This window comes from Macrobrachium rosenbergii, chromosome 42, assembly GCF_040412425.1.
Source record: "Macrobrachium rosenbergii isolate ZJJX-2024 chromosome 42, ASM4041242v1, whole genome shotgun sequence".
Lineage (NCBI taxonomy): Eukaryota > Metazoa > Arthropoda > Malacostraca > Decapoda > Palaemonidae > Macrobrachium > Macrobrachium rosenbergii.
Window position 1 is genome coordinate 5,859,069 of NC_089782.1, and position 12,056 is coordinate 5,871,124.

At 50.7% G+C, this 12,056-nt stretch overlaps 1 protein-coding gene across 1 annotated transcript in view; it reads right to left on the reverse strand.

Moving 5' to 3' along the window:
* Positions 1 to 11,542, reverse strand: part of waw (Translation factor waclaw) — a 570,569-nt gene extending 559,027 nt beyond the window's left edge. The window contains exon 1 of the mRNA XM_067085359.1: positions 11,478 to 11,542. Within this exon, the coding sequence (XP_066941460.1) occupies positions 11,478 to 11,527 (50 nt within the window). The 5' untranslated portion in view covers positions 11,528 to 11,542. The remainder of the gene's footprint in view (positions 1 to 11,477) is intronic.
* Between the last annotated feature and the right edge of the window lie 514 nt (positions 11,543 to 12,056).

Genomic DNA, 12,056 nt, shown 5'->3' on the forward strand with positions numbered 1-12,056 from the left:
CTGGTTAGATCCCTTAAAAAGATAGATTGCATGGGCTCAAAATGTGAACTGGACAGCCACTTAAGTACCACATCTAAATTCCAGGAAAGCAAAGGTTTTTCTTTAAGCTTTGTGGTATCAAAGGACTTAATAAGGTTGGACAAATCCTGGTCAGACGGTAAGTCCATTCCTTTATGGTGGAAAACTGAGCTAAGCATAGCCCTGCAGCCTTTAATGGTAGAGGTGGAAAGTCCTTTCGTGGAGTGTAGGAACAGAAGAAAGTCCGCTATTTCTGCTACACAGGTAACAAGAGGGCACCTTATTTCGTGTGTACCAGGACCTGAAGATGGACCATTTAGCATGGTAGACATTATCTGATGTCTATCTTCTACACTTCGCAATTACGTCTGCAGCCGCTCTTGAAAAACGCTTCTTTCGGAACAGTCGCCTAACAATTTAAATCCTGTTAGGGCCAGAGAAGACAGGTTTTGGTGGAACCGACATAAGTGAGGTTACTTGAGAAGTTGTTGCTTCTGTGGCAGCAGTCTTGGGAAGTCTTCAAGAAGTTCTAGTAGATCCAGAAACCACTCTTTTGCTAGCCAGAAGGAGGCTATCAAGATCATGGACAGGTTTTGATGAGACCAGAATTTGTTGATGACTTGTCTCAATAAACTGAATGGAGGGAATGGCATACATATCTTCGTTCGAGCAATCCTGCAACATTGCATCGGTCGCTCATGCCAGGTAATCAGGTACTGGTGAGCAGAAGAGAGGAAGTCAGTGATTCCTGGAGGACACGAACAAATCTATCATGGGTTTCCCCCAAAGCTTCCACAGATCCAGACAAACCAACGGGTCTAAATTCCACTCTGTGGGAAGGATCTGTCTTTGACGGCTCAACTCGTCCGCCACAACGTTGAGTCTCCCCCGGATAAAACGAGTTGTCACTTGTGTCGTTTTGGTGTAACCAAAGAAGAAGACCCCTTGCTGCTTCATACATGGAGAAAGACTGGGTTCTCCCTTGTTTCTTGATGTACACCAGTGCCGTTGTGCTGTCTGAATGCACTGCTACTGTCCTCCCCCGAATTTCTGACGTGAAGCACTGTAGGCCCAGAAATATTGCCTGTAACTCTTTTACGTTGATGTATCAGTTTTGCTGTTCCTGAGACAAGGTCCCTGACACTTCTTTTAACCCCAAAAGAGCTCCCCAACCTAGGTTCGATGCATCTGAAAAGAACTCTAGGCTGGGATTCAGAGGCTGAAGAGACTTCCCTTCTGATAGTCTCTTCCTGGAATTCCACCAACGAAGGTCCTCCTTGATTGCTACCGTTATTGGGAACACAAACGAGTCCGGAAACTTTTTCCTGTTGCAGCTGGCTCTGAGGAAGAATTGGAGAGGTCTCAGGTGAAGTCTTCTCAGAGTGACGAATTGTTCCATGGATGAAAGGGTGCCTAGAAGACTCATCTACTGATGGGCCAAGCAAAAGTTTAGATCCAGAAATCCTTCCACTGTCTGGAGACACTTTTCTATTCTCTTTGGGACTGGAAAAACCGAAAAATCCCAAGAGTTGATCGTCATTCCTAAATAAGGAATCTCCTGAGAAGGCGTCAGGAGAGACTTATCCCAGCTGATGAGAAGGCCCAATTCTTGGGCCAAGAGAAGAGTCGTGCGAATGTCCTCCGTACATTGAGCTTTCGAGCGGGAACGTAGTAGCCAGTCGTTTAGATATAAGATCTTTATCTACTTCAAATGAAGCCAATTCACTAGGGGAGCCAATGCCCTGGTAAACACTTGCGGTGCTGTCGAGAGACCTAAGCACAGAGCCCGAAATTGGAATACCTTATTCTGAAACACAAACCTGAGGTACTTTCTTGAATTCGGGTGCACTGGAATGTGAAAGTACGCGTCCTGCATGTCAATGGATGCCATCCATTCTCCCTGGCGAATGGATGCAAGGACCGATTGATTTGTTTCCATCTTGAATGTTGTCTTTTTGACAAAGACATTTAGAGCTCTTACATCCAAAACGGGTCTCCAGCCCCCCGATGACTTGGGCACTACAAAAAGATGGTTGTAGAATCCCGAAGAATGAATGTCCTCTACTACCTCTATAGTCTCTTTCTGAACAAGGGACTCGACCTCTAGGAAGAGAGCAGCAAATCTCTCTGAGTCTGGAGAGTATGCTGTCAATTTGACAGGCTTGCAGATTAGAGGAGGTTTATTCAAAAAGGGGATAGTGTAGCCCTCCTTCAGGACAGACACTATCCAAGATTCCGCTCCCTTTTGTTCCCACCGTTCTCAAAAGCCCTACCTGAGTACAGAGGACTATGGTTTCATTTCTTGGAGTAAGACTTGGAGGAGGACTTCTTGATGGAACGCTATGGGAAACGGGTATATGATCTTGATCTAGTTTGGGATCTAGAACGGGAGCTCCAAAAGGGAGTAGGTTGCAGTGGAAACGACGATCTGGGAGGAAGAGTCGAAGAATCCTTGGGGAGTCTTGTAGATTAGGAGAGCAGATCCTGAGTGTTCTTCTTCTGTGGGTCATAGGCAATGTCCAGAACTATAGCCTGTGGAAAAAGATGCGTCTTGTCCTAGGAGAATCGGCGGGCCGAACAGCCACCTCCTCCAACCACTGCACTTGCACTGGGTGCCACGGGGCACTCTGACTCACTTTTATCAATTAGCACTTTCACCAATGACACTAATTTAGAGATCGATTGCACAATCAACTCGAAGCGAGTGTCGATTTTCGACTCCAGACTGGCGATGGTGTTGGGGTCGGAAACGTGACAGCCAGGTAAAGGAGAGGGTTGCACAGGTGGAGGAGATGGAATGGGATCAGAAGGAATTATAGATGCAATTGCATCCGACTTAGCGGATGAATCCTGACTAGCTAAAGCTTTACTAGATTCCCTAGCAATAGCTTTCCTCTTCCTATCTCTAGCTAGTTTCTTAAGATGTGAATCAAAAGTCTTGCACTTCTCTAAATCCCAGTCGCTACACTCCTCACAACAAATATCCACTGAACATGTTCATCCCCTACACTGAACACAAAGTGTGTGAGTCGTAAGGTTCTTTAGTCAGTCTGGTATTGCAGTCTTTGCTACAATACCTAATACTAGAATTACTAGTGTGAGACATCCTGGAAAATTCTAATACAAGTCCAAAAAAACAGCAAAGAGTCGTAAACCTATGATCAAAACTTGTCTAATACTATCTTAATTATGCCAAAGGCTAAAAAAATAAATACTTCACCAATTGAAGATAGAGCAAACAACCAGCAAAATACCAATTTTTAAAGTAAATTGTATTTTTCCTAACTATACAAACCCGAGGTCCTTTACATTAGGATTACTTTCAGGCGTAGGCTGGAAACGGCCGTTGAACTTCAAACAAGGTGGTTAGGCAGTTAACTACTGTCCGGGAGGCGGAGTACCGCCTGCCCGGATGTAAACATTCAATTTGCCTTTCGGCCCAGGTATCAGATTGAGGGTGGCATGAGGTGGGCATAAAGTGTAAAGGACCTCAGGTTTGTATAGTTAGGAAAAATACAATTTACTTTAAAAATTGTTATTTGTTCCGACACAATATACAAACCCTCGGTCCTTTACATTAGGAGACTCACTGATTGGAGGGAGGAATCTGATAAACTCTCTCTGAGCTGACTGGAGTTCACCACCTTGTCTTCCCTTCCTGGTCATGAGAGCGAGGAAAGGAAAAACTGCCTCTGATAAAAGATCGGGTTGTAAGAAACACAGGATCAGTTGTCAGACTTCTGGGTCCCTTTGCATGAAAGAGGAGACGTCAGTTCATGCAAAGTAGGCTAGGAAGAATTTGGCGTCGGATGACAATAAGGCAAATACAAGCATTGGGTTTGTCTTATAGTCATGGTCTCCTTCCTCCCCTTGCAAGAGGAAGGAGTAGGGTTGCTTCTATTAACCTGAACGGAAATAGAACAGGAGCTCCCGTTATGTGCTTACCTGCCTCGATCGCCAGATCCAGCTTGTAATGGCACGTCAGCTCCCTGCCCGTGGGAAGAGAGCCAGGATGGGGAGAAAGAAGAGAGGCCAGTCACTCCACATTCAATCTCCCAATCACAGCCGTACAACTTAGGCGAGATGCAACCTGTCCTGTTAGAGGAGCTGGATAAGCTACACAACTTGTTGAGCAGCCACCACAGGACCCAAGGAAAAAGTGTCCGAGGACTTGTGTGCAACATCCCGGAGGTAGAAGGAGGTGAAGGAAGTCTGCTGGGACCACACACCCGCCTTCAGCAAGTGTGACACCGACATATGCGAGGGACGGACCAATGCTGCGGACCTCGTGAGCTCTTGGACGAAGCGTACCAGTGTCGTCTTCTCCTGCAGCAGAGTACGCTCTCCTTATCGTCTCACGAAGCCAGAAAGAGATGGTGTTCTTGGACACTTCTTTCTTGGTCGAGCCAGTGCTAACGATGAGTCGTCGACACTCAGGCCGGAGGCGCCGAGTTCTCTTCAGATAGCGCCGCAGCACTCTAACAGGACACAGTAGCATCTCGTCTGGTTCATTACCTACAAAGTCCTCTAGGGAGGGAATCGTGAAGGACTCGAACCGTGCATCAGGGACCGAAGGGTTCTGAGTCTTCGCTACGAAATCCGGGAAGAAATCAAGCGTAACTGATTCCCATCCCCTCGAGTGTTTAACATCGAAGGAAAGTCCGTGAAGCTCGCCAACTCTCTTCGCCGATGCCAGGGCAAGCAAGAAGACGGTCTTGAGGGTCAGATCCGTCTGACGACTCGTAAAGGCTCGTACGGTGCACGAGTCAGGCTCCTTAGGATGAGAGTCACGTCCCACGCAGGGGGCCTGAGATCCCTGGGTGGGCAAGACCATTCGAAGCTTCTCATTAGTAGAGAAATCTCGAAAGAGGAGGAGATGTCTACTCCTTTCAGCCGTAAGACTAGGCCAAGTGTGGCGCGGTAGCCTTTCACAGCTGAAACGGAGAGAAGCTTCTCTCGGCGAAGGAAGTCCGCGACTTGCTGAACAGTATCTCTGACCGGAGAGCTGCCCCTTCAACGACACCAACCACAGAAGTCGGACCACTTTCCCTGGTATACCGCTGTGGAGGATCTTTTGAGGTATCCTGCCATCTCTGTTGCTGCACGGCGTGAAAAGCCTCTCGCTCGCAAGAGATGGTGGATAACCTCCAGCCATGAAGACACAGGGAATGCACTGCCAGGTGGAACCGCTCTGCGTGAGGTTGACACAGGAGGTTGGGCCAGGGGGAAATCTTTCTTGGCACCTTGGAGAGGAGCGCTAGCAGGTCCGGGTACCAAACGGCCTGGGGTCATTTGGGTGCCACCAGAGTCATTCTGAGATTCGGGGTGATCATCACTCGGCTGATCACTCAGCGAATCAGACAGAACGGGGGAAAGGCGTATGCGTCGAGATTGTCCCACGGGTGTTGGAACGCGTCCTCCACAGTGGCCCATGGGTCCGGCAAGACAACAGAAGACCTGGAGCTTTCTGTTGTGCCGGGTGGCAAACAGATCGATGGCTGGACGCCCCCACAGGTCGAACAGCCTTTCCACTACTTCCTGATGGAGGGACCATTTGGTCCCTACCACCTGGCTCTGGCTGCTGAGCTTGTCTGCCACGACATTCCTCTTACCTGGAATGTACCTGGCTGACAGCTCTACTGAGTGAGCCACAGCCCACTCGTGCACCTGCAACGTCAACTGATGAAGCTGGTGGGACACCAGTCCCCCCTGCTTGTTGACGTATGCCACTACCATGGTATTGTCGCTCATCAGTACCACGGAATGTCCCATCACTCGATCCCAGAACTCTTGGAGGGCCAGGAAGGCCGCCTTGAGTTCCAGGATGTTGATGTGAAGGTGCTCGTCGTCTTGGTGTCACACTCCCGAAGTCAGCAACTCCTCCAGGTGTGCGGCCCATCCCTTGGTCGATGCGTCCGAAAACAGAAGCATGTCCGGAGGGGGAGTATGCAGGGATACTCCTATCAAGAGGTTCCTGTCGTCTAACCACCAGCGAAGGTCCTTCCTCACCTCCTCGGAAAGAGGGATGAGGAAGGACTGGGGGTCTTGGGACTGGGACCAATACTCCTTCAGTCTCCACTGGAGAGACCACAGGTGAAGACACCCGTGAGGTACTAGCTTCTCTAAAGACGACAGGTGACCGATGACAACTTGCCATTGCCGAGCTGGCTGCTCCTGCCGTGACAGGAACAGCTGTGCTGCCTGCCTGAACTTGCTGATACGAGAGTCCGAGGAAAAGACTTTCGCTGCCACCGTATCTATCAGCATGCCCAGGTACTTTATCCTCTGCTTGGGGGTGAGATCTGACTTCTCCAGATTTACCACGATCCCTAGATCTCGGCAAAACTCAAGGAGCCGATCCCTGTCCTGCAGCAACTGCGAGCGAGAGCTCGCCAGGACTAGCCAGTCGTCGAGATACCTCAGAAGACGTATCCCGTGCAAGTGGGCCCAAGCTGACACGAGGGAGAATACTCTCGTGAACACCTGGGGAACGGTCGAGAGCCTGAAACAAAGTGCCCTGAATTGGAAGAGCAACTTCCCTAGGACAGATGAATGGGTATTTGGAAATACGCATCCTTCAGGTCCACCGTAAGCATGAAGTCGTTCTCCCTGATGGAGGCCAGCACAGTTTGAGCTGTTTCCATCGTGAACCGAGTCTGGCGAACAAAACGGTTCAAGGGAGAGAGGTCTATGACCGGTCTCCATCCCCCTGAAGCTTTCTCTACAAGAAAGGCATGGCTGTAAAAGCCTGGAGACTGGTCCGACACGACTTCTACAGCACCCTTGCTCAGCATGGCTTGCACTTCTTGCTGTAGTGTGGTGCCTAGAACATAAGTCTGGAGATGGACCGGAGAGTAGGTGAGGGGAGGCCAAGACTCGAAGGGTAGTAGATATCCTCCTGAAGGACATCCACTATCCAGGTCTCGGCTTCATGTCGCTGCCAAGTTGCCCAATGGCTCAACAGGCAACCCCCCCACCTTCGGCAGCTTTTGGGGAGGGAACGCCACCCCTAGCGTTTCCCCTTCTTCTTCTTACCCTTGACCCCTTTACCGGCTTGGAAAGTGGGCTGAAAAGGGTGGGAGGGACCCCCCCTTCTCGAGGAAGAAGAAGGCTGGGTGTTTCCTTGAGACCCCTTCAAAGACTGGGACTTCTTAGGGGCCGAGGAAGTGCCAGCCTGGCCCGAAGACCTGGCCGCAGTGGAATGCCAAGACCCGGAGGTCTTGGCCACTGCCTGGTGGACAAGCCGGTCGCTGTCATCAGCACAGCGCTTGTCCACCGCGGCGTCCACCAGCTCTCTGGGAAAGAGAGAGGAGGAACCCAGCAAAAGTCCATTCCGCAGGGCGATAGCTGATTCGGGACCTACAGACCTGGCAAAGCGAGAGAGAATGGCATCCCTTCGCTTTAGCACAAGGTTTGCCCACAGGTTTGCAGTTTGGTGGGAGAGGTAGGAGATAGCCCTACCCCCAGACTGGCACAGTCTCCCGAAGGCAGAGTCCTCCCCAGGTACAATAGCGCCTGAGGAAGCAGCTACCTTTGATACTGTGAAGGACCACAGATCGAGCCAGGAGACTGCTTGGAAGCCCGCCATGGCGGTGGCTTCCAGGGTTGCAGCTTCTTGTTGAGAGAGGGTGATACTCTCTGCGGTCAATTGTTGCAACAACAGACCCGTATCCAGACGAGTCAGGTCCAGGTCAACCTGCTTAGTCAGTAACGCCCCTTCCACTGGAGTGTAGAAGCGCTTCTGTCGAGGCAGAGGAGGAGGAAGAAGCCTGTCGGAGCGGCTCGAACGAAGCGAACTGTCTTGCCCAGACACAAGACGATTCACCTGGTCGAGTATCCCCTCGGCAAGCGTGGACCACAGCAGCCCCACCGAAGCCTTGGGTTCCTTCTTGGGTCCCCAGAAGGATTCGAGGCGCGACGGATGATCCACAGACGAGGCCGTGGTCCCTTCCCCGAGGTCATTGTGCTGACGAATCAGCGCGATAACCTCGAAAAAGTCCTCTGTATTTGGGGTGTCCGCATCCTGGGGCAGAGGACCCTCGAGTCTCTCCAGAGTGCGGTCCTCCCGAACTACTCTCCCCGCTGGAGGGAGAACCTCGGCAGACCCCCGTGGACCTTCCTGAACCACGCAGGCGTAAGACCTGGTCGAGCCGAGAACCAAGCCAGGTTCGTACCCCCACGCGGTAGAACTCTGAGGAGAACACTCCCCAGAGTTCCTCCTCTCTGACTCGCGCCCCCTGGAAGAAACCGAAGGGGCGGAGGGGACAGGCGAGGAAGATCGGGCGCTCAAACTGGCTTTACTGGCAGAACCAGCAGAGGCAGTGAGCCAAGAGCGGTCACCAACCCACGGTGATGACGAGCCCCTGGGTCGAGGAGACTGCTTTAGCCCAGGCGAAGCAATCTCCCGAGGAGAGCGGAGAGGCTCGCGAGAGCAGAGCCGCGCACTTGTCTCCCCCGAGCCAGGCTGGCCGCGCGGAAGTGGCCGGGGACTGGGAGGAGTCAAGTGCGCGGCTGGCTGGTGCGAGCTTGCGCTGTCCTCTGGACGCGCCCCAGTCTTCTTCGAGGCCGTAGCCTCTCAGGAAGACTGAGCAGGGGACCTCTTCTCCACCTCTCCTTGCGTTCGGCCCCGCGGGGCTGAAGCACTATCCCGGGAACCTGACTTGGCACCTGAAGGAGTACCAGCAGGAAGAGTCGGAGCACCTGCATGCCCAGGCTCTTCCTCTCGCTCCACGCCCTGGTCTGTACGGCGAGAAGTTTCTTCCGTATCAGACTGGGGGACCATGGTCTCCTTTGAGACCCGGGTACTCAGAGCAACTCGCGAACGAGTGTCCGACGTGGACTCGCTGGCCTTCGACGCAGGAAGTTTCTTAGGCGCAGCGGGGGGGAGTGCAGGCCTTGGCCTGCACGCCCTTGGCTCCCAGTGCCACTGACCCAGAGGCCAGGGCAGCGGTTCCCTGATCCGAGGATCGGGAAGAGCCGACGAGAGATCCCACTGCCTTCCCTGTGGAAGGAGGCAGACCCTTAGAAGCCTCGGTGCAAGGCTTCTTAGGGGGGGGAGAGGCAGACTTCTTCTTCTTCGGCTGCGAAGCCTCGGAAGGAGAAGCGGAAGAGGCAGCAGACGAAGACGACGATAATGACGAAGACAAAGATGAAGACGACGACACCTTCCTAGACCTCTTCTTCTTCTTCACCATCTGCTTCAGGAACGCCGTCAAGTCCCCAAGCCAGGAGAGTGAGGCCGAAGACTCAGGAACAGCAGGAGGGGCTGCAGGAGGGGCTGCAGCAGAAGGCACATCCCGGGCAGAGACCGCGGAGCTCGAGCCAGCATTTGCCTGCCTGGAGACAGCAGCGTGTCGGCCAGGAACAAAAGTGGACGGGCCGGGAATGCAGGCGCTGCCCCTCCCGCGTGGATATTCATGTCAGGCCGCGCCATGGTTGATGGGATGGGGACTGGAACAGACGAAGGGCTGGGCTGGAACGTCAGGCGAGGAACAGTGGTCGTGGACAAGCCAGGGTCAGCAACGGGGGCAGCGACAGTCACATACGGGTATGATGACGTCACCATGTAGGCGGGGCCAGCACGCGTGAACGGAGCCAGGAAGCCAGGCAGCAGCGGAACATCGTGTTGCAACGCAGGTGACGCCGAAACTTGGGTGTCGAGATGTGATGCAACTGACACCGGGAGCTGAGCAAACCTAGACATGGTGACGGTCGTAGTAGTGGCTGTCGTTGCCGAGTGAGTCGTAACTGGAGCGGGGGGCAGTGGAGCCAATCCCTCCAGTGACGTGCCAGGTAGGCCCAGGTGTAGCCAGGTTGAGCTTGGGATCGAAGCCTGGCTATCCAGCCCGAGACCTGAAGCGAGAGTCGGGTTAGTACAGGAAGCCTCTACCCACTCCGGAGGAAAAAACTCCCCTCCAGAACGGGAAGAGACCTCATAGAGGATGTCCTGGTCCAACTCTCCCAGCGCCCTTCCACAAACGATGAAACGAAAGAGGAAGGGGAAGGGGGAGTCCTCACCCGAGGGAGAGGGAGCAAGCAGGGGAAGTTCGCCGGGAGGGAGAAACGAGCCCGACACATTCGCCACCACTGGAGTCGTCGGGGGCGTTTCCCTTGGACGACTCCTTGGTAGGCTTACGACGGTAATGTCTCCTCCCCTCGAACTTCCCCCATTGCTCGGAGGACCAAGAACAACACTCACTACAAGGGTCGTATCGTGAACACACACGCCCCCTGCAAGATGTACAGAGGGCGTGTGGGTCCACGTCGACTCTAGACTGTAAAGAGTTACACTTTTTACCCCCTACCCCAGGACATACATGCTGGGGATAGGAAGGTTTGGATGGTTTCTCCATAACAAAGAAAAAAGTAAATTTCCCACCAATTACGCAGAAAAGAAAGCTGTCAGGCAGAAAGCGGCGAAGAACAACGTCCATGCGCTACGACGGCCGAAAGCAAACTGGAATGTTTACATCCGGGCAGGCGGTACTCCCGCCTCCCGGACAGTAGTTAACTGCCTAACCACCTTGTTTGAAGTTCAACGGCCGTTTCCAGCCTACGCCTGAAAGTAATCCTAATGTAAAGGACCGAGGGTTTGCATACTGTGTCGGAACAAGTATAAATTTCAAAATTCAAGCTGCTGCCAACCACAGTCCTTCAACCACAGCCGGCAGAAACAAACTGAAGCTCTTTGCTATGTTGTACCTTCTCTTACACCCAAAAGTGGGCGGGGCACTTCGCCATAACCAAAACAAATTAGCGTGACCCGTAATTTCAAAATTTTAAGCTGCTGATTAAAAGAAACTAATAGCTATGTAATTACTGGGTAAGTTACTTATATAAAAAGAGTGAGATTAATACAAAGGTTTTGTTAACCTGGTATTGCAGCCTTCACTGCAATACCAAAAATTAGATGAGCTAGAATTAGACATCATCAAAAATCAGTCAAGTTACAAATAACAATCAAGTCTAAGAAAAATAACAGTCAGTAATTCTCGTCAGAGAACAACAAAGATAAATGAATAATCCTAAATAATAAACTTGTCGATGGCAACCATGAGCAAAATACTACACCAAAAAGGGAAGATAGTAAGCACATTCGAAACCAAACTGCGCTCCTACAACCATGTGTAGCCATATGATGGCAGAAACAAATTGAGGCCAGTTGCTAAGTTGTTCCTCTTCTTCCCCAGAAAGTGGGTGGCAGCTAGTCACCTCCTCTACTCTAGAGAGAAGAAGTGTTACTGCACATTTCGAAATTCAAGCTGCTTTGAGAGTAGAAACTACAACGATTAATGACTGGGTAAGTTACATATATAAAAAACTTGATCATGCACTGCAGTATATATCATGAGATGGAGCCTTAAAATATCCCTGCCAGCACTCATTAGTTAAAAATAAAATAGAATTTATCCTAAACTAGTAAAGCTTCTTAAAATTAAAAAATTATACAATTTCCTTACCTATAATAAAGCCGTAGCCCATGTTTAATGATACTGCTATGTACAGTCATTTCCCAGGGTTGTTTTGCTGAAAGTAGTTGATACAACTATAAGCCGAAGATTTCATAACAATATGACATTTTCATAATAAAATAAAGTTTTAAGTATACTTACCCAGTAGTTACATTGCTATTGTTTCAAACCAAACAGCAGCTAGAATTCAAAATTTGCACCAGCAAAAACAAAAAATAATATGGCGGCTAGGAGATACCCCCTCTACCCACTGGTGGAGGAGTGAGCAACTACCTTAACACAAAACTTCAGTTGTTTATGCCCTACATTCATGAGAAGGGAGGAGGAGGGCTTTGATCATGTAACTACTCAGTAAGTATACTTAAAAAAACTTTATTTTATTATGAAAATGTCATTTTTAAGTATGTAACTTACCCAGTAGTTACATTGCTGATTTCCACACTAAATAAAACTACAATTAAGTTTGTGTTAACCTTTTTTTATAAGGTAAAAGAAAAGTTGTAAGTTCCTTACCTGTTAAGTGAGCGATCCATACTGATTCTGCCTCTTAAATATGGAGCTCTTCTT